At 30.9% G+C, this 25,465-nt stretch overlaps 3 protein-coding genes across 4 annotated transcripts in view; 2 read left to right on the forward strand and 1 right to left on the reverse strand.

The window, feature by feature from the left end:
• The window catches only part of LOC125854672 (peptidyl-prolyl cis-trans isomerase FKBP20-1), a 225,780-nt gene that overhangs the window by 93,700 nt on the left and 106,615 nt on the right, over nt 1-25,465 (forward strand). The window lies entirely within an intron of this gene.
• LOC125854658 (cytochrome P450 71AU50-like) lies at nt 393-2,767 on the forward strand. Its single transcript, XM_049534243.1, has 2 exons — nt 393-1,370; nt 2,069-2,767. The coding sequence occupies exons 1-2, from the start codon at nt 486-488 to the stop codon at nt 2,681-2,683; spliced, it is 1,500 nt and encodes a 499-aa protein (XP_049390200.1). The 5' UTR covers nt 393-485; the 3' UTR covers nt 2,684-2,767.
• On the reverse strand, nt 16,314-21,936 carry LOC125854669 (TGACG-sequence-specific DNA-binding protein TGA-1A). Of its 2 annotated transcripts, none has more exons than XM_049534254.1 (9): nt 21,728-21,936; nt 20,321-20,518; nt 20,105-20,179; nt 19,214-19,273; nt 19,008-19,085; nt 18,808-18,871; nt 17,842-18,116; nt 17,235-17,465; nt 16,314-16,742 (listed from the first exon to the last, which is right to left on the reverse strand). In XM_049534254.1, exons 2-9 carry the CDS (start codon nt 20,507-20,509, stop codon nt 16,590-16,592), a joined length of 1,125 nt encoding a protein of 374 aa, XP_049390211.1. In that variant the 5' UTR covers nt 20,510-20,518; nt 21,728-21,936; the 3' UTR covers nt 16,314-16,589. The 2 variants fall into 2 exon arrangements, with proteins under 2 accessions (XP_049390211.1, XP_049390212.1); XM_049534255.1 differs by having other exon boundaries at nt 17,248-17,465; nt 21,728-21,927.

A 25,465-nucleotide genomic window follows, 5' to 3' on the forward strand; every position in this document is an offset into this window, starting at 1 on the left:
TTTTTTTTTTTAATCCTTCAACCAAACTTGTTTAAGGAATATCTTAAATGGAATAATAATTACCTTTATTAACTAAATTTTAAATTTTCAAATGAAGTTCTATGTCCCAAACAAAATTCTAAAATCCAAATACTCATTTTGAATTCCTACTTTAAATACCTTCTTTTTTTTTTCTGTTTTTGTTAGCTTCAAATAAGACTAGTTGTCCAAACGTCAAATATAATATCTTTTTTTTCTCATAGACTAGAGATGGCAAATGGGCCGGGCGGGGCAAATCCGCATTAACCTACAAAATCTTCTCTCCACCCCACCCTGTTCCATATAGCATAATTTTTTATTTTCGTCTCGTCTCGACCTGCCCTATTGCTATCCCTACTCATAGTCACATCAATATGATTGATATTACAACGCAAGGACCCAGCCTCTTTATAAATATTTGCAAGTTAGGAAGCAAAAACACACACAATTAATAATTTCTATATCTCATGGCTTCAATATTCTTACAAGTTCTTGCACTACTTGCAATACTATATATTCTTCAAGAATTACACAACAAATTCATAAAAAAGAAGAAAAAACTCCCTCCTGGTCCAAAAGGGTTTCCAATTGTAGGAAATCTCCATATGATTGGGAAAAATATCCACCAAGATCTTCATAAAATAGCCAAAAAATATGGTCCAATAATGAGCATGAAATTTGGTGCTATTCCTATAATTGTTGCTTCATCTCCTCATGCTGCTGAACAATTCTTGAAAAAACATGATCTTATTTTTGCTAGTAGACCAAATAGTAGAGCTATGCAAATTGTGGCGTATAATCAGAGAAATTTGACATTTGGAAAATATGGACCTTATTGGAGAAATATGCGAAAATTATGCACGTTAGAATTGCTTAGTCCACTCAAGATCAATTCATTTCAAGATATGAGAAAACAACAAGTTACAGATTTTGTGACTTTTATCAATCGGGCAGCTTCTAGTCATGTTGAAGTTGATATTAGTGCTAATCTTTCTTTATTAAGTGCTAATATGTCATGTTTAATGATATTTGGGAAAAAATACATGGATGATGAATTTGATGAAAGGGGTTTTAAAGATGTTATTCAAGAGGCTTTGATTATAGCAGCAACACCAAATATTGGTGAGTTTTTTCCTTTTCTAGATAAGTTTGATTTGCAGGGATTAATTCCTCGTATGAAGAAATTGGCTAAGGTATTTGATGAATTTTTGGAGAGAGTTATTGATGAACATGTTCAAAATTCCAAAGAGAAGAAGCAAACTAAGGATATTGTTGATACTATGATGAATATCATGCAATCTGGTGAAGCTGAATTCGAATTTGATCGTTGTCATGTCAAAGCTATTTTATTGGTAATTTTACTATGTTATAGTTTATAATCATTTTATTTATCATAATACGAATAGAGTTTGAAGATTTTTACCAGCAGGACACTTTTATTTATTATAGCAGGTACTTACTAGCAGGATATTTTTACTTACTAGGTAATTTACTCTCACATCTATTTAGGATTGCTATGCTTAGGTGACTTGATAGTGAAAATATCTAATTTGAGTCTTAGAAGAGAATTGGTAAAATCTAAAAGAAAAAAGAAAAAAATAAAAGATATTGAGTCCACTAGTCTTATTTGAGGCATGGGTTCAATAGTCTCTCAAGTGTGTTTTTGATTATTAGCTTTAATTATTCTTTATTTAAATAAAAGAGTTTAATTGGTGTAAAAAAATATTACACCATTATAATTATTTTTATATGTTAACAGATAATGACCTATTTTATTTAAAAGATTATAAATCTCCTATATTAAGGAGAATTATTGACGGTGTATATTTAACCATGTGAATAATATTGTTGATAGGGGAGGAACCAGGTAAGGTCGAGAGTGTTCATTTGAACCTCCTTCAGCAGAAAATAATTACATTGCTTATACATGATTAAAATTATATTTTATGTATATATACTAAATGGTAAACATTCTTCCAATTTTTTCATATGTTTACTTATTCATATTTTGAACCCCTTTAATAAAATTTTTGACTCCACCACTATGCAGGACTTGTTAATAGCTTCTATAGACACCTCAGCAACATCAATTGATTGGATTTTCTCTGAACTTCTAAGGCACCCAAATATAATGAAGAAATTACAAAAGGAGTTGGAACAAGTAGTTGGAATGAATAGAATGGTGGAAGAATCAGACTTGGAAAAATTAGAGTACTTAGACATGATAATCAAAGAAGGCTTTAGGCTTCACCCTATTGCACCACTACTCATCCCTCGTGAATCAATGGAAGATTGCATAATTGATGGCTTTAATATACCTAGAGGTTCACGAATTCTAGTAAATACTTGGGCAATCGGAAGAGATTCAGAAGTTTGGCCTGAACCTGAAAAGTTCATGCCAGAAAGATTTGTTGGTAGTGATATTGATCTTCGTGGACATGATTTTCAACTTTTACCATTTAGCTCTGGGAGAAGAAGATGTCCTGGATTACAATTAGGGCTCACAGTTGTTCGCCTAGTAATAGCACAATTGGTTCATTGTTTTGACTGGAAGCTACCAAATGATATGATGCCAAATGATTTAGACATGACTGAGAAATTTAGTTTAGTTGTATCTAGAGCTCAACATTTAATGGCTATTCCTACTTATCGTTTGCATGTATAGTTGATATGAGCCTTGGTAGAGCAAGGTGGGTTAGAGTTTTTGCAGGTGCGTAGCGAATTTAAATAATTATTTATTTTCAAAATTCACACGGACTCTGGGATGATTAAAGCTTTTGTGGGTGTATATATAGCAGATTTAAATGTATTTTTTTACAATATATATATATATATATATATATTACTATAATTGGGACAAAAAAAGTTGAAAGTTGAATTACAATTTTATTCCTATTATTAACTATTTAAATATTAAATTGTGTCATTTTAATTAAAATGTTAATGACTTTTGAACTTACTTAGATTAATTTCTAATTAAATATCTTATTTAATAATAATAATAATAAGTAAATCCAAAATCTCTACATAAATTACTCAATTTTCCTCTTTCCATAACTTTTTTCCGTAACCCCTCTCATAAATAATATAATTTATGTGGAAAAAGTATTATCATTTATGATAAATAAAGAAATTTAATAATTTAAAAGGGTGCAAATCTACATGGTTTATTAGCTTTAATTTTTTTTTTCCTATTCTTCATTCTTTTTTATTTGCCTTAACTATTCATATTCATAACTCATATCTAATTACCTATTCAATTTTTATACTCTTAATATCCATAACTCTCATCTTTTTATATTCATAACCTCCAATATTTAATATAAAACTTTAAGATATCTTTTGGTATTCCTTCATTTCTATCTATATAAATTCAACTTTTTAATATCATGAAACTCCTACCAAGGTTATCATTTTTATTTTTATTCTATAGCTAAAGTAGATGAAGAAGACTCTTGAATTTTGATAGGATATGGAAGGAGATGATAAAAACTCAAAAAATTATGTACATAATGTTGACACCCAATTTTGGACCTCCACAATATGGATTAATCACCGAGCTTCTTAAATTCTGAACGATTTGAAATAATTAGTTTTTATTAAGTTCAAAATATTTTTCAAGTTACTTTTAATTAATTTTACCATTTTTATAATTTTTAAGTAATATATATGTTTTATATAATTTTGTATAAAATTAGTATATTTTATAAACATTTCGAAAATCATCTCAAAAAAGATTTTAATTTTAGTAAGTATTTTATTAAATTAATTTAGTTTAAATTATGGTTATAATTAGTTTACAATCAAGTTAATTATTTTATTTCGTTAAGATTAAGAAGTTCATTAATTAATTATATTAATTCATCTTATTTAATTATTAGTCGAATTTACTAATTCTCAATTTAGCTAAGTTCTTAATCTAATTGGTCAATTTCTCAACTCCAATCCAACCAATTTCTTCAACTCCTCTTAGTCCAATTTTGAGGGTAATTTCTATCCCAATTCATTACATCCAGTAGCCAACCCATCCAAACAAAATCCCCTCCAGCCCAATTCTTATAGCAATTCTCAACAACCCACTTTCAAATTCAATACCCGCTTCTTTTGTAATAAGCACCCCAACATACCCACCCTTGCGTCCTCCTCTTCTTCCTTCGCAACCCAGAAACGCGACAACAAACCCAGAACCTCAAATCAAAACCCAACTGGAATCGACCCAATTCCAGCAAATACCCGAGTCCAGCATCAATTCAGCTGCGTCCTTATCCTCTCCGTACGAGAATAATCCAGATATCTCAATCTTGTGCTCCATTTGTCCTGAAGCTTGAGTTCCCGTCGCTGCACCGGAAAAAGGTAATATATTCGTCTTATTATTTCCTTTAGTGTAGCTCTACTCTGATTTCTGGCAAATGAGCATGAGTAATTGTTGAAGTCTCTCTGATGTTAAGATGTTAGTCGTTTGGATCTACTGGGTTGATAGAGTATCTTAAAGCTACTTGAATCATGGTTTTATTTTGTTCGAATTAGTTTTATGTTCGTTATTTTTTAATGCACTAGCAGTACAGTTTGTTTCTCTACTGATTCGTTTGTGCTCTTGGCTGCCTTCTATGTCGTTTGGAGCTCTCATATTAGCCTAATCTCATAGGAGTCATTCATGTGTTGTTATATAACTCGAATGTTTTAGCTAAATTTCTTTGTCTGGTTTAAAATCGTGTTGTTCGCTTGCTCGCTGAAGCATAAATATATAAGTGGTTTGCTTTCCTTCTTTGGTCACTGTTAACTTTCTGATTTTTTTTTATCATTACTTTTTTATTTTTTTGACTCTCTTTTGTTTTGGGCATAATCCTTCTACATGTTGAAATATGGTTTATGGGAATGTTACATGTTGTTACTAGCTTAGTTTTGTCATTTTAAGTATTCAAGCTTAGCTAAATGCTACCTCTTTTGTTGATATAGCATGTTATCATTCATTTGTATAGGTTTAAATTCAAAATCTTTGATTATTTTATTTCTGTCTTGTCTATTCTGTCGAATCTTGCTCATAATGAGCCCTTAAATTGTGTGTTTGTTGTTTCTCATCTCAATCTTGTTGATGTCTTCAAATGCATTTCATAGTATGTCTCTAGTTTATAGCTTATCCTATTACAGTTTGAGGCTGATGTTTAATATCTTGTAGCTAGTCTTAGGTCCTTATCTAAATCTATTCTTGATTATCTGTTAAACTTCAAAAGTGTCTTCATTTCAGCTACCTGGTGTTCTTAGTCTTGGATCACTTTTTCCCTACTAATTGTTATAGGTTCCCTTCCCCATTTCAATTTAATTTAAAGGCAATAAGTTAATATCGTGTAGTTTAATTTCAATTTCATTTTGTGAGCCTGATGTAATCCCTAAAATGATTTGGATTTGTTGAAGTTTTGTTGCCAATAGTTAAGTCTTGGGATCACCCCTGCCTCTTTGAATTATATCAACTGGGCCTTACTTTTCCACTTTAAGACTAAAGCTTAAATGATCTTAATTTTATCTTGTGTTTTGCCTCCTTACTGTTTCATTTGTTTTAATGATTAAATTGTGTGTTAGTCATTTAAGTCATAATCCATGTGCTAGCGTATTAAATCGCTTTGGTAAGTTGATACCGAGATAAGTTGGATACTAATGTTCCCTTTTCCTTCCGTTGCATATGGAAATCCGCATGAGTTCACCATGAACTCCTATTTTCCCTCCTCGCATTTCGAGAAAATCATAAAGGCTTAAATCACTTCTTTTTGAGTCAGCCGACAAGTGGAATCGAAGAATAAGTCCATGAATTTGGCGTACAGGTGTTCGGAGCAGATTTACGGGATGGTATACACTAGTATACATCTAAGTGTATACGAAAGTGGGAAACTGGGCCTAAAACCCCCAAATTCCAAAAATTGTATTTTATTATTTTTGGGCCTAAGCCTTTGTTATTAGTAAAAATTAGGCAAATCACATAGTATAAGAAAGAAATTACTTCCTATCCCTACTCTTTCATTAATTACCAAAAATTCCCTTTTTAGTGTCTTTCGGATACATAATATAGCAGCGCGGATACTTAAATTATTAAGTTGTTGGCACGGATATTTTAATTAATAACGAACGGATACTTAAATTAAGGGGCGGATGCATAATATAGTAGCACGGATACTTTAATTAATAACGGGCGGATACTTAAACTAATAAAGTATCCGGTTAAGTTGAATTGGGGGAAAATAAGGAATTTTTGTATTTTAGTAAAAGAGTAGGGAAATATTGAGAATTGGTAAAGTAATATTGTGTACTTAAGTAATTTGTCCTTGTTATTTTACTTATTATTGTCTTGTTAGAATTTAGGACAGTGGCAAGAGTTAGGCCTTTTGGCCCAAAATGAAATTAGGTCCAAGTGTTAGTCCAGGCGAACAGAAAACTAAACTTGGGCCCAACACCTTCTCTCTCTTCATTTTATTCGTATTTCGTATTTGTTTAATTATTTATTTGTTAGTTAATTCTAAGGTTTCCTCCTTAATTCAATTCCCCCCAAAAAATGAGTTAACCATAACTGTTAAAATCAAATAAGTTTATTTTCATTTTATTTTGACTTTAAAGCATTTAGTATTTTCTACTTAAACAACATCCTTATAGATGTTTATTTTTTCTATTTATTCAAGTAAGCTTATTTTTTAAATATTAGCCAAATAGTTAATTATCGGATAACCGCATGTTAGCGGGCATTTCGGGTGTTTTCAAATCCTTCCCGAAATGCTAATATGAACCCCGAACCCCTTTGAATATTTTCATGAGATTTTTGTTTTAATCTTTTGAAAAAGTAGTTTTCTTGATTTTTCTTAAAAATTAAGTGGCGACTCTTAAAATCAGTATAATAATTTTTTTAAAATAAAACACTTAACTTTGTATTTATTTTTCCATCTATATTATTATTGAATATGCCCCTCATTAGGTGTTTTTGGTCATATTATTAAAGACTTATTTGTAATTGTTGCATTTTGTTACTCATTAAATACGTGTTTTCATAGAATTTTAGTCATTCTAACATATCTATAAAAACAATTCATGAAACACACGTGCAAAGCACGGGTTCAGAAACTAGAACGATGATAAGGGGTAATATGATCTATTTAACTGTAGATATATCAAATCTAAATTGCAAAGTTGAAGGGAATATTTGCTACTTTTCCCTTTACATATTCACGAATCATTATTTTTTTCACAAGTTGCAGCAGACAGAAAATAATTATCATTACTCATTCTACTTGCAACGAAACAGTCAAGGCATCAAATTACAGCTAAATTCAAACAAATCGACATATGTTCCATGAAGATTCACAAACATGATTTTGCAATTGCTAATGGCAAAAAACTCTTATTTTTCTACAACAATAATAAGCAGCGAGAGCCGCAATTTCCTTCATTTCAATTTGTTTGTTATATTTTTCTTTTAAGTCTGTTTAGAAAAGAATGTTTTTTTCATAACTCTTTAATTTTAAATTTTCAAATGACATATTTAATATTTTACAGCATTGGACACTTTATTTAAGATAACAGGATTCAAAATTCGTCTTTACTTTCTTAAATTTCATATCAAATCCTGACAACCAAATTGAAACAAAAAGAGTACATAAAATTGATGAACCAACAACTTAACAACAACAAAATACCTAGTATAGTCGTACAAGTAGAATCTAGGAGGAGGGGTGTACCCAGACCTTATCCTTACGTACCCTTAACATATATACATAGAATTAAAAGTCTAACCTAGATAAACTAATTAACTTTCCATCCCTTAGCATAAGATTTCTCCACCACTACATCCAACTTCATTTGTTCTCTAAATACGTCTACATCGTCATGCTACATGCCACTTAAGTCCATTTTCTCGATAGACGATGTTTCAGCAAGGTCATTGTAGACATTGAAATTTATTACAAACAGTCATATAGCAAAGCGTGGTATTATTTCTTGATAAATTTAGAGATGGAGTCTTCACTGAAGGCAATGAATAGTACCTGAGATGGTGATTATTCTTGATAAACAACTTTTTCATAATTACTGAACACATAAATGACACATATTTTACCACTCAATTTTAAAGATTATACCTGAAGATGACTAGCAACTTACACTAGTGAAACCAGGTATATTCAATACTTCAAGTATATATCTCTTTCGAATAACATCCTACATATATTTCATAAGAATGTGACTTTAATTTAATCACTACTATAATATTTCTAGATCAAGTCGAAATATATGTAAAATGATAATTTTAACAATAAGATAAAAATTTGTCATAACTACATGAGAATAACCATGTTGTAAAGAGAGAAAGAAAAAAATTGTCATATTTATACCTTTTTATACACTTTACAACAAAGCCCAAAAAAGAGGAAATAAAAACATCAAAGAGTTCAATTAATATCATTAAGATTTTTTATATTATCAAATCAATCAAAAAATATTTATAGGTTATTATATTTTATATCTATAACGGAAAATGTGTGTATTGTAACAATTTTAGATTGAGAGAAAGGAAATAGATGTTTTTAGTCCTTAAAATATTGATAAGTTATTGTTTTGATCCTCAGAGTACATTATTAAATATATTTAACTTTCAATTAATTAAAATGTATAATATATGTTTTATCTTTCAACTTGTGAAACCTTACGAATTTAACAAAAAATCCCATAGTGTAAGGATCGGAGTAAATTACATCATATCCCTACCTTTTTTTTAATTACAATAATCCCTTAATTTTTACACCATCTGGATACATAACTCACTATCCATATACATTAATGTTGATACATTATGTATCAAGCTTTTACGCTAAAAAGGAAAAAAACGTAAAATCCAATTAAAATCCCTTAAATTACGCTTACAGGTTTCTTCTTACCGTCAATCAGTTAGACGCAAATCCTTACAGAACCAACAAATTCAAAATTCAATTTTTTTTATCCCTATTCATTGTTCCCAGTTCATCGAAGAACCATTCAAATTAGATTCAAATTTGTCAAAAATTTGATAAGATACATAATGAATAGTTGTTGGACTAACAATTTCTTTTGTGAATCTCAGATCCACAATTGCAGTAAATCGATGAGATGAGGAAAAACTTGAAAATCTGAAACATAGTAGAAGGAAATCACAGGAAAATGTTGGTTTGTTGCTTGGTCTTCCCTTCGTCCCCTCTCCGTCGTGGGCACCACAACAAGAGATAATCAAAGAAGCTACCGATCACGCCAATTTGAGTATCATCCACATGATGCAAGCCTTATGGTTTTTGGAACATTGGATAGTGAAGTAATTGTTATCAACCATAAGAGTGAAAAATTTGCTAGTTATATTCCCTCACTTGGAGCAATGAATTGGGTTTATGCTGGCTCAAAATTATTGACAATGGGATTCAATCCCTAGCAAATCGTCACAGGCTAGCACAATTCACAATTCAAAATTCTTCTTCCCATTCTTTCAAAAAAATCTTAATTTTTGAATTAAACTTGTTGACAAATTGTACTGATACAACATGAACATGTCGATCTTGTTGAGACATTCCGGAATATGGAAAAGTGAGGTGAGATATGAACTATACAAAAGTGATGGAATTTTTGTTAGTCAAAATATTGGTTTTGTGAATCTCAAATCAGTCATTGTAGCTGAATTAGAGATCGATGAGTTGAGAAAAAATTTAGAGATCTGATACATCATTAAGGTGAAAAAACAAGAGTCAAGATTTTCCATGTATCCACTATGCATCAATACAATAGACAAAAAGGCTGAAGAGATGCATAACTTCGATGGATCATTCATACCTTTTATAATGTTGTGTAATTATTTTTTGAATTTTGTTTCCGAAATGGATAGATTTATCAATAGAATATTATTTATGTATATTGTTTAAATTGATTAGTGTTGTATTTCTACTAGATACGCTAAATAAGTAATTGTTGCCCAAAAGATGTTAGGTTTGAGATTGATACATTATTGTGTGGTAGTTGCTATGTATCAAATACAGTTAGTAAAAATTCGAATTTTACGTATCATGCCTAAAAAATTGTGTATTTGTTCATGCAAGAATAGAATGTTGTGTATCGATACATTCTATCATGTATCAATTATATGATTAAGTAGATGTAATATTTTGTTCCATAAAATTGTGTATCTAACACAGAATTTGTGCAATTGTGTTTGATAAAAAATTGTATTTAATATTACAGTGTTTAAAAAACATAATGTCGTGTACATGATTCATTATTTTGTGTATCTAATGTATAATTTAATATATGTATTAAGGTGCTCCATATTTATTGTATAGGAACATAGCTGCAATATATTCTTATTTTATCTCAAACTAAACAAACTCTTGATAATAACATTTATGTATCACCATATTTGAATCTGATATATACTTGTGTGACACTTTAATGTATCATGTAAGTTAATAATTATGTGTCAAGATCGCTATTAAGTAGTCATGACATATTGTTAATTATCATATTCTTAGTTGTCTATCTATTATAGAAAAAGACAATACTGACAGATTCATATATGAAATTTTTTTAGGAAAAATTACTTAAATACACAACTTAATTTATCATATTTTCCAAAATTTTCTACCATTTAAAAAATTTATAAAAATTCATATTTTCCTCACTCTCTCTCCTAATCTCTAATACATTCCTCAACCTCTACACCCACATCACATAATTTCCCCAAAATCACGCCAACTTCCCCGAAATCACGCTTAACTTCATCAATTTAAAATTCTAAATAAGATAGAAAATTTTGTATTCAAACTTAGTACTATTCTTCACAAACACGTCTTTATCAATGGGAATGGACAAAGATTCAGTAACGGTTCTGCCCTCATGAATAACCAGGAATTCAAATCAATATTTAATGTCAGTACGGATACAATTTATTTCACATTTGAAGCCAAAAATAACTCGAGTTTGATAATTTTATCGATCCAGAGGGAAAAATACAGTTTTTGAGATGGGCTAATTCTATCGATTGTTGGGAGGAACTGAAGACACTAAATAAGGACATATGTGATCAGTATAGCACTTTTGGACCTTATGGAGTTTGTAATGATAGAGACCGTCCCTATAGGTGTTCTAATGGTTTCACAGTTGTATCACCAGAAGATTGGAACAAGATTGTTGATTTATTTTTTTTGATTTTTTGTTGTTCATCTTTTCTGATACATATGGGTTCAAATTTTTAATGTATCTAGTTAATTTAAGAACTGTACATTAATTTAAGAACAAAATTAACTAGATACATTATAATTTTGAACTCATATGTACCAGAAAAGATGAACAACAAAAAATAAAAAAAAAATCAACAGACTTGTTCCAACCATCTAGTGATGCATCTATGAAACCATCAAGACACCTACAGGGAAGATCTCCATCATAACAAACTACATAAGGTCCACAAGTGCTATACTGTTCATATATGTCTTTATTCAGTGTCTTCAGTTCCTCCCAGCAATTGGTAGAATCAGTCCATCTCAAGAACTATATTTTTCCCTCTAGGTCAATAAAATTATCAACTCGAGTTGTTTTTGGCTTCAAATGTAAGATAAATTATGTCCGTATTGGCATTAAATATTGATTTGAATTCCTGATTATTCATGAGGGCAAAACCGTCACTGAATCTTTGTCCATTTCCACTGATAAAGACGTGTTTGTGAAGAATACTAATAAGTTTGAATACAATTTTTTTTTACTTTATTTAGAATTTAAAATTGATGAAGTTAAGCGTGATTTTGGGAAAGTTAGCGTGATATTGGGAAAATTAAGCGATGTGGGTGGAGAGTTTGAGGAATGTATCGTAGATTAGGAGAGAGAGTGAGGAAAATAGGGAGTTTTGTAATTTTTCTAAATGATAGAAAAATTTGAAAAATATGATAAATTAAGTTGTGTATTTAAGTAATTTTTTCATTATGTATCTGTATGTTAGGTTACATATCTTTATATGTAAATAAATCAAAAACATAATATATTTATAGTGGATAATTTTAAGTTTTTTGCTTTAAAGTAAACTTGATAACTAATTGGGCGCGAATCATTTTTCTATAATATGTAAAAAAAATCAAAATTTTTATTTCTGGAAATAAAAAATTTTATATCATAAAAAGAATAATATGATAAATTTGAAGAAAAGATAGAGCAATTGGTACCAAATTGATGAACAGAAATGAATTGTTACATCAAAACTTACCGAAAAGAGGTGTGAAGAGATATAAAATCCCTTCACTATTAACCAGAGGTCTCGAATTCAAGTGATAAGGATGAAGAACTTCTTGTAGATCCACTTTATCTCCGTTAGTAAATCTACCCAACATGAATCTATGTGGATCAATTTTGAATATTGAATACCTAAAAGAGGAGAGAGTTAAATCTTAAATTCTAATAAAAAAGTTTTTTATGAGGAAGACTCAAAACTTTCATAAACTAATAAAAATAAATAACAAAGAGGTGGATGATTATATTATCTGATTTCCAAGTTTATTTTTACAAGTAATATTAGACTTTTAATAAAGTTAACATGATACTCTTGCCATTTTATTTTATTTGACCTTTATTTTGAATTTTTTTTTTTCATTTTATGTGTTTATTTTAGCAACTTAAGAGAGTTTTTTCCTCTCATATTATCCATTGTATTAAATAACAACATAAAATAGTAATAATCAAATTTAGAATTTCAAAACATCATAAATAAGATTAATTTAGTAAAATACGTCTTTACTTAAATATTTTTTTTAAAAGTGTGACAGGTCAATATAAGCCAAATAATATGATATGAATAGAGAAACAAATATTTAATTACTTTAAGAAAAATAAAGAAAGAAATCAAATCAAAAGATTTATAAATAAATATCTTATCCTTCGTATAAATAAATTTGTAATTTAATCAAGTTCTACAATTAATTATTTTACTATTGAAAAAGTTTAGAGTTTTACTATTTTATTTAATTTGTTGTTTGAACATTTAACTTGTAATTAAAGTCATAAATTGAAATAAAAGAAGAGATTTGTATGTTTTATCATTATTATTATTATATTGTTATTATTATTGTAGTAACAAGAAAAAATGATTAGCTCATAAAACAATTAAAAATAGATGGAAAAGGAATGAGTAGGTTTTAATATTATAATCAAAATTATTAAATTTGCAACAGAAAATTGAAGGTAGAATCTCACCTTCGACTGATGGAGTTTCAAGAATAACTACATCTTTGTTCATAAGATATAGATTGTTGCTTCAAGGATCTCCTACTTGTACTTAATTTTTGAGGGTCAAAATATATATATGAATTTCTCTATATCTCTTTCCTTTTCTTTTAGGAATATCATTCCTTTTATAATGGTGTAGTGCATGCTTATTGTGTAAATTATTCTCGAGGACTCCGTAGTCACGAGAAAACTTATTCTATAATTTCTTCCATGAAATTTCACGCCTTGAGTTTTTGTTTTGTTTGGTGAGCTATACCAGACATCTTTGTCGTGTTCTGGAGGACCCTACACTCANCCCCCCCCCCCCCCCCCCCCACACACATAATTTCACACCTTGAGTTTTTGTTTTGTTTTGTGAGCCACGCCAAACATCCTTGTCATGTTCTTGAGGACCCCACACTCACGAGAAAACTTATCCTATAATTTTCCCCTCGGAATTCACATCTTAAGCTTTTTTTTGCTTGGTGAGCCACACCAAACATCCTTGCCATGTCCTTGGCACACTCACAAGAAAACTCATTATATAATTTCTCCTAAGGAATTTCACACCTTGAGTTTTTGTTTGGTAAGTCATGCCGATGTACCGCAGATTTACGGTACTTATCATGCTTTAAACTTGGAGTTTTGCATGTGTCTTGAGCATTTGTTAGTAGATTTAATGGTATTTAATTACTAGCTTGTATTTTGCAGGAAAACATGTTTTGACAAGTCAGGATGAAACGGGTTAAAACATCAACTTTTTGAGGTTGGACGACTTCACCTACGAGTCGTAGACTTCTCTACGAACCGTAGGAATGAATCGTAGAATGCAATGATGGTTTTTAGAGCTAAGTGTTAGGAGACAAGACTGAACTACGATCTGTAGGTCCAAGTCGTAGGAAAGATCAAAGATTTTATGCTCCAGTACTTGGACGACGAGAAGTTAGGACGGGTTGTGCAAAGTTCTACAAGTCATTGAACACACCCGTATAAAAGTTTAGAGATTTTACCAAGACGGTTTTTTTGATGGAAGGTTTCTACGAGCCGTAGGACCAATCCGTAGAAGGACTATCGACTCTTATTTTTCCTATGTTTCCTTTTCCAAGTTTGTTTAGGATTATATGTCCATAAATAGTCGTTTAATTCTCATTTTAACTGTTAGACAACTTGTGTTTTGAGTTTTGGATTTGAGAATTATTTTGGCAACCACTTTTTCATTTAATTCTTGAATCATTGGTTTATAATACTTCGTTTGTTCATCAATTCAAGATTATGGATTTCAATTGCTCTAATTGTAAGTTTATGATTTATTTTAACAACCTTAATATGAATTGTGATAACTCAGGCATGAGTAGCTAAATTCCACAACTAGGGTTGTGGGAACCATGAGAAATTAACAATGTAGACCTAGTAATTAGTAATTTTTGAATAAGTGTTTATTCATGTATTGTTAATCTCTTAGCTTTAATTGATTTTTAATGAGGGCACACGTTATAACCCGCCTTATTGCTACTTGCCCGACCGATCAAGAAAGTAACAAATGGGAAAAAAGATTAAACAATGGAGATTTGGTGACTACAACCGACATCTAATAGCTTGAACCACCTCTGCGATAGCTAATCTGGGGTCAAGGGTAAGAATTAGTAAAGCACACACGCATAGACCGACCAAGTTGTCTGGTGAAATTTCCTATTTGGTCGACCAACCACTTAGGAGATACCTAACTTACTGACTTTGCATGTTAAACACTAGACAATGTTACTATTATAGGGTAACACGTATACCCTAGTTTTATCTTCTTTTTACCGAAATCAATCTATTAGGCTTTTATTTTACAAAACTCCCCGCTTTTATGGAAATAACTAAACTAAAAGTATAATTAACAACAAATTAGCCTAAGTCTAGACCTGATTACTTGTGGGATCGACCCTAACAAATTAACGTTAATTATGCTAGTATGTGCGTGTGTGTATATATATATATATATATATATATATATATGGGGTTCTTCGATATTTTGAAATTGTCGTAAGGCTAACCAATCTAAGGATGCTGGGGTTGGGACTGATGCAGCGGAGTCATTTTCCTCGGATAAGTTGAGGTACTTTTGCCAATTATCCAACCCCGACCCTGAATCCACCGCCCTTCCTCCAGCGGAATTATCATCCATGTGCAAGCTGCTGCAACCGCCTACCAAACCGACGAGCGAAAGAAGAAGGCAGATAGGCATTTCCAAACCAAAGAGCCTAAAAAGAGCACATAAGGCATGAAGTAAAAAAGAACCTTTGACCCTGTGTGCACGTGCGTGGGTGGGTGTGTGTGCATGTGCGCGTGCGTGGGTGGGTGGATGTGTGCACGCGTGTGAAATGAAGTTTTCTTTATCTATAAATAAAAGACTCTTTTACCTCCAACCATAAATTTGAATGATAAACTACAAGAAAAATAGGGTACGAGGTAGAGCATTTATGAAATGGTAGGATAAAAGATGATATATGATTATTAAATAATAACTAAAGAAAATATGAAGGTAACGACACGATCACACCAAATTGATCTATATGAAATGGGTCTTTCAATAGTTAGCTAACAATGGATTTAAATGATACGATACGATAGAATTTAAGTAACAATATAAACAAACATTGTATTTAAACAAACAATGCAATGCAATACAATACAATACCACGAGTAACAACCACCCAAACAAGGTGTTAGAGTTGATTTGGAATAATTTTGAAGTAAAAATATGTGGCGAAGTAAGTAAGGATGATCGTCATAATTATATTTTAGCTAAATTTAATGAATCATCAAGATTAACTTCTTGTTAAGTAAGTTGTGTCCAATATCAAAAACTTGAAGTGAAATGCATATAGTACATACATGTATACGTAAAAACCTACTTAAAATTTCAACAAATGTTAGATCTAAATCCATAATTTTACTAGTGTGAGTTCATTGCAAGGTTGAACGCATTAACTTTAAATTCTGCATCTGCCTCTCTAAGTGGGCAATAGTCTTCCGAACCAAAACCTGTAAAAGTAAATATTTAGATGCAAATCTTCGAAAAACATTCTCACGAGAAATCACAACATGATATTAGACATGCCATTTCTCGACGTATGTTATTTACATATCAATTTCTCATCTCCATGGCGTTCAAAAGTTGCTCGGAAACATAAGCCACAATAGACTCTCGGAAACCCTTTGTACAACTAGTATAATGTCCTATATTCATATTGAGAGCTTTATTGACATAAACAAGAGCTAAATTTTAGCTTACATAGTATAATTTCTGAAGGCAAAACTGGTGTACTAAGGGATCTTCTATTGCATCATTAGGCAGGCTCATGAAGACGGGTAGCCCAGTGTGAGCTTAAAACACGAAGCCGTTCAAAGTACTCCCCCAAGGCAAGTAAGCCCTGAGCTGCTTGGTGCGTACTCAGGATGCGGGACATCTGTTGAAGTGTTTCTTGGCGGAGATGATCTGCCTGTTTCCAGAAAGGGAACAGAGATAAGTCAGGACAACGACTCGAATATCCACATCACAGATGTCCAAAATATAAACTGAATATACCACACATAAACGAGTTGACTAATTCCCCACTTCGCCTTAGCCACAACTCTCCGCTCGTGAAAAACTTACCTTGCTTACACCAAATGAACGAATTTAAGCTTAGCAGAAATAATGCTATCTAATCATTCCCTCGGGAATCTTAGTAGCTTTGTTGGTTGGTTACCTGAACTTTTAACTTCTTGGTGAGGGTTCGGTTCTCTACGTGGTAATTACCTCCCCCATTTTCCCTTTCCATAAAAAATCAAAAAAATCTAACCATTCCCTCATTTCAGTACAAATTGCCTCTCAGAGTTGAGTATGTATACTCACTATCTTTTACGGATGCATACGACATGAAGTTTATAGAAATCACTTTGAAAGCTAGAACATCTATTGAAAGGAAAGAAAATCCAATATGCGATACTACCTGATTTACGAACCTAACAAGAGCTTCCAACTTCTCAATGGCAGGCCCCATCTGCGGAAGAGAGTAATTCCCTTCACCTAATCGGCCAGCTGCAACAGCCTCACCAAGAATCTGATGAAGTTTTACCATTCCTTGTGACAAGGCATCTTCTGCTTGCTGACACGATTGCCTGAGGTTACAAACCTCCCGGAGTTGTTGTTCTGTCAAGAGCTCAAGATGTGGTGTGAGAACCTGTAAAATAAACTTGTATAAGCACCTTTCCTAATCAAAAACATTGAAGAACAAGACGATGAATTAGTCACGAGTTTAAGGAGAGAAAGTTCATATGCTTGGCGTCAATGATACAAACGTTTTCTCAACATATCCTAGCAATGGATACTAAAGTTCTAACATAAATATTAGATCCATGTATGCTAAATAGTTGTCCGTACAACTGCTTAAACTAAAAATAGCTGGCAAATGTATAATATATGTATAATTACTGTACAATCCATGTATACTAGTTAGGAAAAGTAAGAAATGAATCCGACCAATTATTCGTGTAAAGATCTGTAAATATTGTGTAAATTCCTTTTTCTTTTGAATAATGTACTGAAGCGTTCATTACCTTTAGAAGTTCGGATGGCCGAAACCCCCCAATCCACATAAAAAAGCGTTCAGCTGATGTCTTCCACATGCCAGACATGATATATAGAACATCAGCTTTAGCAGCCGTAGCCTTAACGCGGAAGAGCTCAAAGTAGTGGTTCAGGCAACCATCAACGATAATGCGTAATTCCGCTTCACTAATTTGAGAATGATGCAGAGCATTCCTTAAATCATTTGTTTGTTTATTTTGCTCTTCCACCCACTGACCATACTCCGTATCAAATACAGCAGTTCCTGTAGATTTGAGAAGTTAGAGAAAGTTCAAAGAGAGGAAATTGCTCTAGCTTCGGTCTTATCTAACACACATTTTACTAATGATTTTCAGTGTGATCAGAACTGCTATATTGCTCGGATTCTTTAAAAATGTCACCAGGTGTGTGTCGGACCCTCCAAGAGAGCGCATATTTGGAGGAGTTGACACAGGTGCGGTAGCATTTCATGAGAGTACAAACAACATGAAGTACTTGATAAGTAGAACAAATAGGATGAATAAGAAGGGTAGCTCGATGCACTAAGCTCCAAATATGCGAGGGGTCTGGGGAAGGGCCGGACCTCAAGGGTCTATCATACACAGTCTTGCCTTGCTTTTCTGCAAGAGGTTGTTTCCACCGCTCGACCCCGTGACCTCTCGATCACATGGCAGCAACTTCACCAGTTACACATGATTAATGAAGGTAATAAATAAGGGTAAAAAGAAACCGATATCTTACTGAAATACATGCAAAATAATCCGGTATAAGAACCAAATTCATTTCCATAGGTTCTCTAGTCCGTAAGTCTTATTTACAGATAAAGCAGAATAATGTTATCATTTTTATGTTTAATCTGACAAGTGCATCCGCATAATTCAATCGCTCCGACAGATTCGAGCATGAAATTTGATCAAGTACATGACAAGTTGACAACACGGTGTGAACCAACAAACCTGAACTAGCAGTTCCAGAGTAACTTAGCTGGCTAGCATCTAAACCAGCACCTACATACAGACCCTGTAGCAAAATGTTCGTTAATTTGTTAGATTTCTTTTTCATCCTAAAATGTAAAACGATGTGACATTAATCACCGAAAAAGGATCAAAATCTCAGCTTCATAAATTAAAAAAAAATACAGAAATTGTCCCTTTACCTGTTTTCTGGCCCGATCTAGTTCCTGTTCCAATTGAATCAGCTTCAATTTACTATTTTCTAACTGCTGAACATAGGCCTAAGTAACAGAATGTAAACTCGGAAAATTAGTGACTTGATCAGAACATCTAATCGTCTGGTTCGATAAGGAAGAGTAAGTTTGGTTAGGAATGCTGCATAATAAAATTAGAAAAACTCAAGGAATACCTTCTTCCGCAAACGGCTTTTACGAGCAGCCTCACGGTTTTGAGCAAGACGTCTAAGTACCTGCATATCAGGATTGGACATAAATTTTACTGCAACAGAAATTTTATACTTTTGACGTCTCATTTCCGACAAAAGAATAATAGATAAAGGAACAAGAACCTTAAGAAAATAGACAGAAGGTATAAACAAAAGTTCTTGTGTGAAAGCAAGAAGCCGAAAAATTGTAAATTGGAATATTTCCCAACATGTCAATGAAAATAAAGAACCTCTGAAGCAAAAGTTGTGCAGTTGCCTCTAATCTGTCTCCCCTACCTCTCCTGTATATTTCTTCTACGATTATTTTACGTGTTTATCTTTCGTAAAACTGAGACCTTTTACAATAGCTAGGATTAACTAATTGGTCTAGTTGAACCATCACTCCAGGATTTCCAGTCCGATACCTTTCCATTATGTTTGCCTCAAATGCACACTTTCTATATATTTGTCTCCGTCCAATCAAAGACATCCATGCCATAGAGAATCAGGCTCGGGAAACCAAGACTAGGGACCACTCTCCCTGCTTGCTTCCTGCCTCATTGCTCAATTTTCTCCACTAACAATTCACATGGGAAGTACTCCGTAAATGTGGGCATCTAAATCCTGAATGTCGAAACCTCAAAGATCACAGCTTAAAACATATATAACCATGCGAGGAACCGTTATTTATTTGAAAAACCAGAGACACTGTTTTTTCTAGAAAGGGAGCTAAACAATCGAAACTATGAATTAATCAACTCTGTACACCTCATGCCAAAAGTCATTTAGATTCATGAGAACGGCCTAACAAACAAAACGTTCATTTAAGATCACTATTCTAGATATGAGATTATAAGAACAAGAACATATCTTTACCTTCTCAATGGGTTTACTTGTTTCCGTTTCATATCTATTAGAAGTCCCTACTGTTCCAAGCGAAGTATCTTCTGTCTAGACACGTTAACTATATTGATCAGTACAATCTGCTGCATAACTAAAACAGAGAATTTTATTTTTTTTTCTTTATCGATAAAGCTAAATAACGGGTGATCAAAAGAGATTGAGAAGAGAAAAGGCAAAAAAGAAACATACCTCAATGTCTAATCTTTTGTCTATAATAGGGATCTGGTCGTCTAGGCATTTCTCAACTTCTAGAATCATGGTTGCCGATGTACTCGGACAACTAGCATTGAAATCATCCCACATGCCCATTTGATGGATCGGCTCACATATGCCCATCCTTCTTGAGGCAACAAACTGAGTGTATGTTGAAGAATTCATTTGTACGGACTGACATTTAAAAGACACAAGTCAGCTATCACTGACATGAAAATCAACAAGCAGCAAAGACTAATCGCATCGAATCATATAAAGCATGACAAAAGATACATGAAATGAACTTTATCTAGCTTTCCATGCACAATTTAGCACTGATGTAGATGAGTAGCTAACACTTTCCGCAAATTGACAATAGCAACTTTGTAATAGGGCTTGTGAGAAAGACACATCTCGTAACACATAGTCATTAAGCACTAGATTTGGAGGTAATGGATCGACAAACAAAACACTATAGTCAGATCTATGTACCACATTCAACTCATGATACTATCAAAATCCATGTTAGTTACTCTCGACTATAGCTAATGCGCCTTATAATCTATCACACGCCACTTCTTAGAACTTTCCCCTTAATGTCATATTTCAACAGGATTTGATCATCATAACATGTCCACACGGGAAATTGACTGTCCATAATACCAAGAAAATCGACTGATCCTTAATGAAAGCTTTCCTAATAATCTTAATCTACGACACATTGCTGCAACAGGACTACAAATAAGCAAGTTCTTGTACAAGCATCAAATTCCAGTAGCTTTTCGATATCTAATTCAAGATTTCAAGGCATTTCGAACGACTTTTATAGCCTTTTTCACCTCTCTGTATTATTAGCATGTACCAACAGTCTTAAACTACATATCGATAAATGGGGCAAAAATAAATGTAGAAAACAAGGTTTGGAAGCACCAATAAGCAAACCAAGAAGCTAAAAACTATTAAAAGATTTAATCTTTTTCATCTTAAAGGCTCAAAACATTATATCTATATACACCAATCATCAATTTACTACAACAACAACATACCCAGTGTAATCCTACTAAGTTGTGAGGTCTGGGGAAGGTAAGGTATACACAGACTTTACTCCTAGCTTCACGAGGTAAGGTAGAGAAACTGTTTCCGAAACACCTATGCTGAAGTCAATCAACAATTTACTAATTTCTAGCTAAAAACTCTTGCAATTAGCACATGAATTAATTCAACAACATCAAAAAAAAAAAAAAAAGATTCCAACTTTTTCAAAGAAAAGAATAAAACTTCAAGAAACAATCAAATTAACTTCACTTTAAGCTCTTTTGACTTTAATTAAATGCTAAAATAAATTCTTTTTTTTTTTCCAAAAATAATCCAAACAGAAACAGTAGAAAGAGAGAAAGATGAAACCTTTTAAGGCCAACAGCAAAATCTCAGCTCAACTGAAAAACCCGAATGAATTCAATTTTGTGAGAAGAAGATAAAGAAAATCTTATCAAGATTCAATTTTGAATCAAATTAATGGTAGAAAAATCCTAATATTTACACTTCTTGATATACCCAAACAAAAAAAAAATCATGTGTGTGCACCATCACAACTTATTATAATTTTGCACATATACATACACATTATATATATACACATTATATCTATATAATTCTGTGTGTGGGGGGTGGGGTTAATGGGTAATGGGTATCCATATATATATATATACTCTATTAATTTAACTATATAGAAATATGTTAGTGGTATTAACTTATGTATTATTGGGTACCTACAGTCTATCAAGATTAGAATTTTAGGATGCTAACTTGTCATATTCCCACTACTATAAACTATAATATACCCACTACTACAATTTATAATCAAATGTCTCGTATTTGAGCTTTAGAAATTAAAAAAATCATAATAGAATACATTTTTTTTACTTGTTAAATGAATCTGAATAGGTTGGAAGATCTCTAATACGAGATATTAGACATCGAATGAGAAATAAAACTTTAAAAAATATCAAATATACTATGAATTATTAAATATAATGTAATTGTCCCCATTTACTTTTTGACAAATGGCCTTATCAGTGGCCAAGTAGAGCTTATATGTTTTTTTAACATTGAAAATAGATCAATTATCTCATTTGTTTTTTGTTTTTTTTGCAAAAAAAAAATTGCAATTATCGTAAGCTCTTATTTTTTAGTGTATACATTTGTTAATTCATAATATTAAACACTCTATCTAGTCGTATAAATTCGTCAAAAATTAAAGTAATAATCATTTGCTAAGTGAGCCATGTACGCCCTTGTATACAAATAAAAATGAACTCCACATCATATATAAATTATCATCATCATCCTTATTTTTTATTACGTTTTAAATAATTTGATTGTGTAAATATTTTTATATCAAACTTAATTTATTTTTATTTTTTTTGCTNTGCTCTCCACGTCACTCTCACTCAATTTTGTCATTGTTCATTGGGTCCTTAATATGGGAACACAAATAGCCGCATGTAGTTGGCCTTTTAGAGTTTGGACAATTATTTGAGGATTAAAAAAAAAAAATTTAAAAAAAATAAAAAATAAAAAATAAAATATATATATATATATATATATATATTTATTTTTTTATTTTTTATTTTTTTTTAATTTTTAAAAAATAAAATAAAAATTCGAATTACATTATCTTCAAAATATGGAGAAACGAGACAAGCTTAACATACACATGATAATTAAATATGAAATAATTATACTCATGATAAATTTGTGAATGTTTACCTGCAAAGGAATGAAAAGTTTCACTTTTAAGGATAAATATATTTAGCAAGAACTAAAATTAGAACTTATTACTAACTAATGGACCAAATATATCATTAACCTTTATATATGTTTATTTTGTTTTTATTTATTATATTAATAAATTATTATTATTTGAGAGCGTGGATTGCACGAGGATAATAGGCGCGTGAAAATGGGAGGAAATATTTAAATTGTAGTTGTCAATTCGCGGGAAGATAAGTGACGGAAGCAAACTCTTTGTCGTTAATTACACCTACTCATACGTGGAAAAAATATTTTTAAATAATAAAATTTGGATAATTAAATAAATGAATAAAATTTTGGACTTGAAATTAATATATGTTATTCCAATTAAGGACTCTATATTTGAGTAATTAAATATCGAGAGGCCATTTGATTGGTGAACAAGTTATACTGTGATTATATTATAAGATACTATAATATGAAATACGTGTTTGATTCTATGTGGCTTAATTGGTTGAATTTATAGGCTTCTAGATTATGAAGATATTATTCTTGTCTTTCAAGTGAATCTTTTTTATTTGTAAGAATGCAAGGAATTAAGTTAATCTGTATAAAAGTGAGGAATAAAATTACACTAGATAAGCATGGATAATTTTAATTATTTTTATTTAACCTTGATTTCGTTTTTAAAAAGATAATAATATAAGCTTTGGAGGAGTCAAAATATACCATTTTATTGTTTTACCACGATATTGTTACATTAATTTGGAGTATGCATAAAAATAATATCATAATTATTATATAAATAATTTTGAAATTGTTTATATTGAATCAAAATATTTATCAAATGTGGAATAAAATAATCGCATGTTTTATTATCCCTTATTCGTATAATTAATAACCAAATGACGAATAAATGAATAATTGCATCAATCATTATTTAAAAAAAATTAGTTTCTTCTTAGTGGGGTTACACTTTGGAGAAGGAAAACTTGTTTACGCGACGGAATATTAAGAAAATTAATTAATGAAAAAGTTATCATATATTGACTTACTTTAGGACATTGAAGTCTTCGTCTAATAATTATGGTATAGTAAAATTAAATACATGAAAATGATTGAGAAATTTCAAATGACGTAATATTGAAATTTTAGAGTTGTTTAATGGGTGACTCTAATTAATAATTATAATTAATAAACAAGGAAAAAGAAATGTAATTTCTCCCTCCTTTTCAATGATTTTACTTTCCTTTTTGTTCGTTTAAAAATGTCATTTTTAATATCAAGTATATAAAATTTTAAGTGTATTTTTTAAAATTTATAGTATACATCAATTTGTATAGTAAGTAAGATTACAAGTGTAAAAATTCTTTTTATATTTTTTTAAAATATACTGCTCAATTAGATAAGACACATAAAATAAATCGAAGAGAGTAATATATTCAAAAAAGAATAATGAGAATCTTACTTTGATTTATCGAGGTCTTCATCAACTTGTTTACAGGATGTTTCGAATTTTATATTAAAAATAAAGAAAAAGAAAATTAACCACACTAAGAAATGACATGTATTTTATGATATTGAGATCAAAGTTAATTATTAATATATGAAATTATAAAGAACTTTCAAATTATTACTACAAACGTGATGTCGAGGTCTTCATGCACTTACAAAAGTATTTTTGTTTTTCAGTGCACATCGTAAACAATTATTTTAATTAAAATAAAACATGTTTTATGCAGTGTAATTTCCGATGCTCTAGAATATCATAGTGCACTCACAAAGTAAAGTACATAAAAATGATTATTTTTTTACGTATTAAAACTTTCAGATTAGTAATTAATTACTATGAGTCAAAGCAATTATTTCATTGTGTGATTATATTTTAAATAGTAATTAATGGTGAAGTGCAAACCTCCATTAATTTAGGCATTTAGCTAGGTTAGGTTAGATATGTATGTCGTATTTAATTTGTACTATTACATGGAAGACTTCACAAATATATAATATAATGTTTTCTATGATATTAAGTCAATGTTTATTAGGTTTTTTTCCAATGAATATGTGATTTTTTTTGTACTATTTTAGGGCTGGGAAAAAAATTAATCATCAATTTTGGATTCTTAAAATAAAATATTCAACTAGTGCATGCCTAATAGTTTAAAAATTAGATGCGAAAATTATAATATAAAAATAATTATAATTTATATTGCATATGTATTAATAATAAAGAAATTAATTATTATGTGATAATTAATAATGAAGAAATCAATTGTTATGTGATGATTAATGATGAATAAAGTCTTGTCATATGTAAGCTACTCCAGAACATTTTTGTCTTTTAAATAATTTATTTATCTTCACATTACTAAAAAACACGTATTCTTA

Source organism: Solanum stenotomum, chromosome 2 (assembly GCF_019186545.1).
Source record: "Solanum stenotomum isolate F172 chromosome 2, ASM1918654v1, whole genome shotgun sequence".
Lineage (NCBI taxonomy): Eukaryota > Viridiplantae > Streptophyta > Magnoliopsida > Solanales > Solanaceae > Solanum > Solanum stenotomum.

Coding starts and splice junctions, on each gene's coding strand:
- LOC125854658 (XM_049534243.1), top strand. CDS start 486: ATGGCTTCAATATTCTTACAAGTTCTTGCACTACTTGCAATACTATAT. Junction 1,371..2,068: donor ATGTCAAAGCTATTTTATTG/GTAATTTTACTA, acceptor ACCACTATGCAG/GACTTGTTAATAGCTTCTAT.
- LOC125854669 (XM_049534254.1), bottom strand. CDS start 20,509: ATGAATTCTTCAACATACACTCAGTTTGTTGCCTCAAGAAGGATGGGC. Junction 19,086..19,213: donor AAAGCCGTTTGCGGAAGAAG/GTATTCCTTGAG, acceptor TCTGTTACTTAG/GCCTATGTTCAGCAGTTAGA. Junction 18,872..19,007: donor TAGATCGGGCCAGAAAACAG/GTAAAGGGACAA, acceptor ATTTTGCTACAG/GGTCTGTATGTAGGTGCTGG.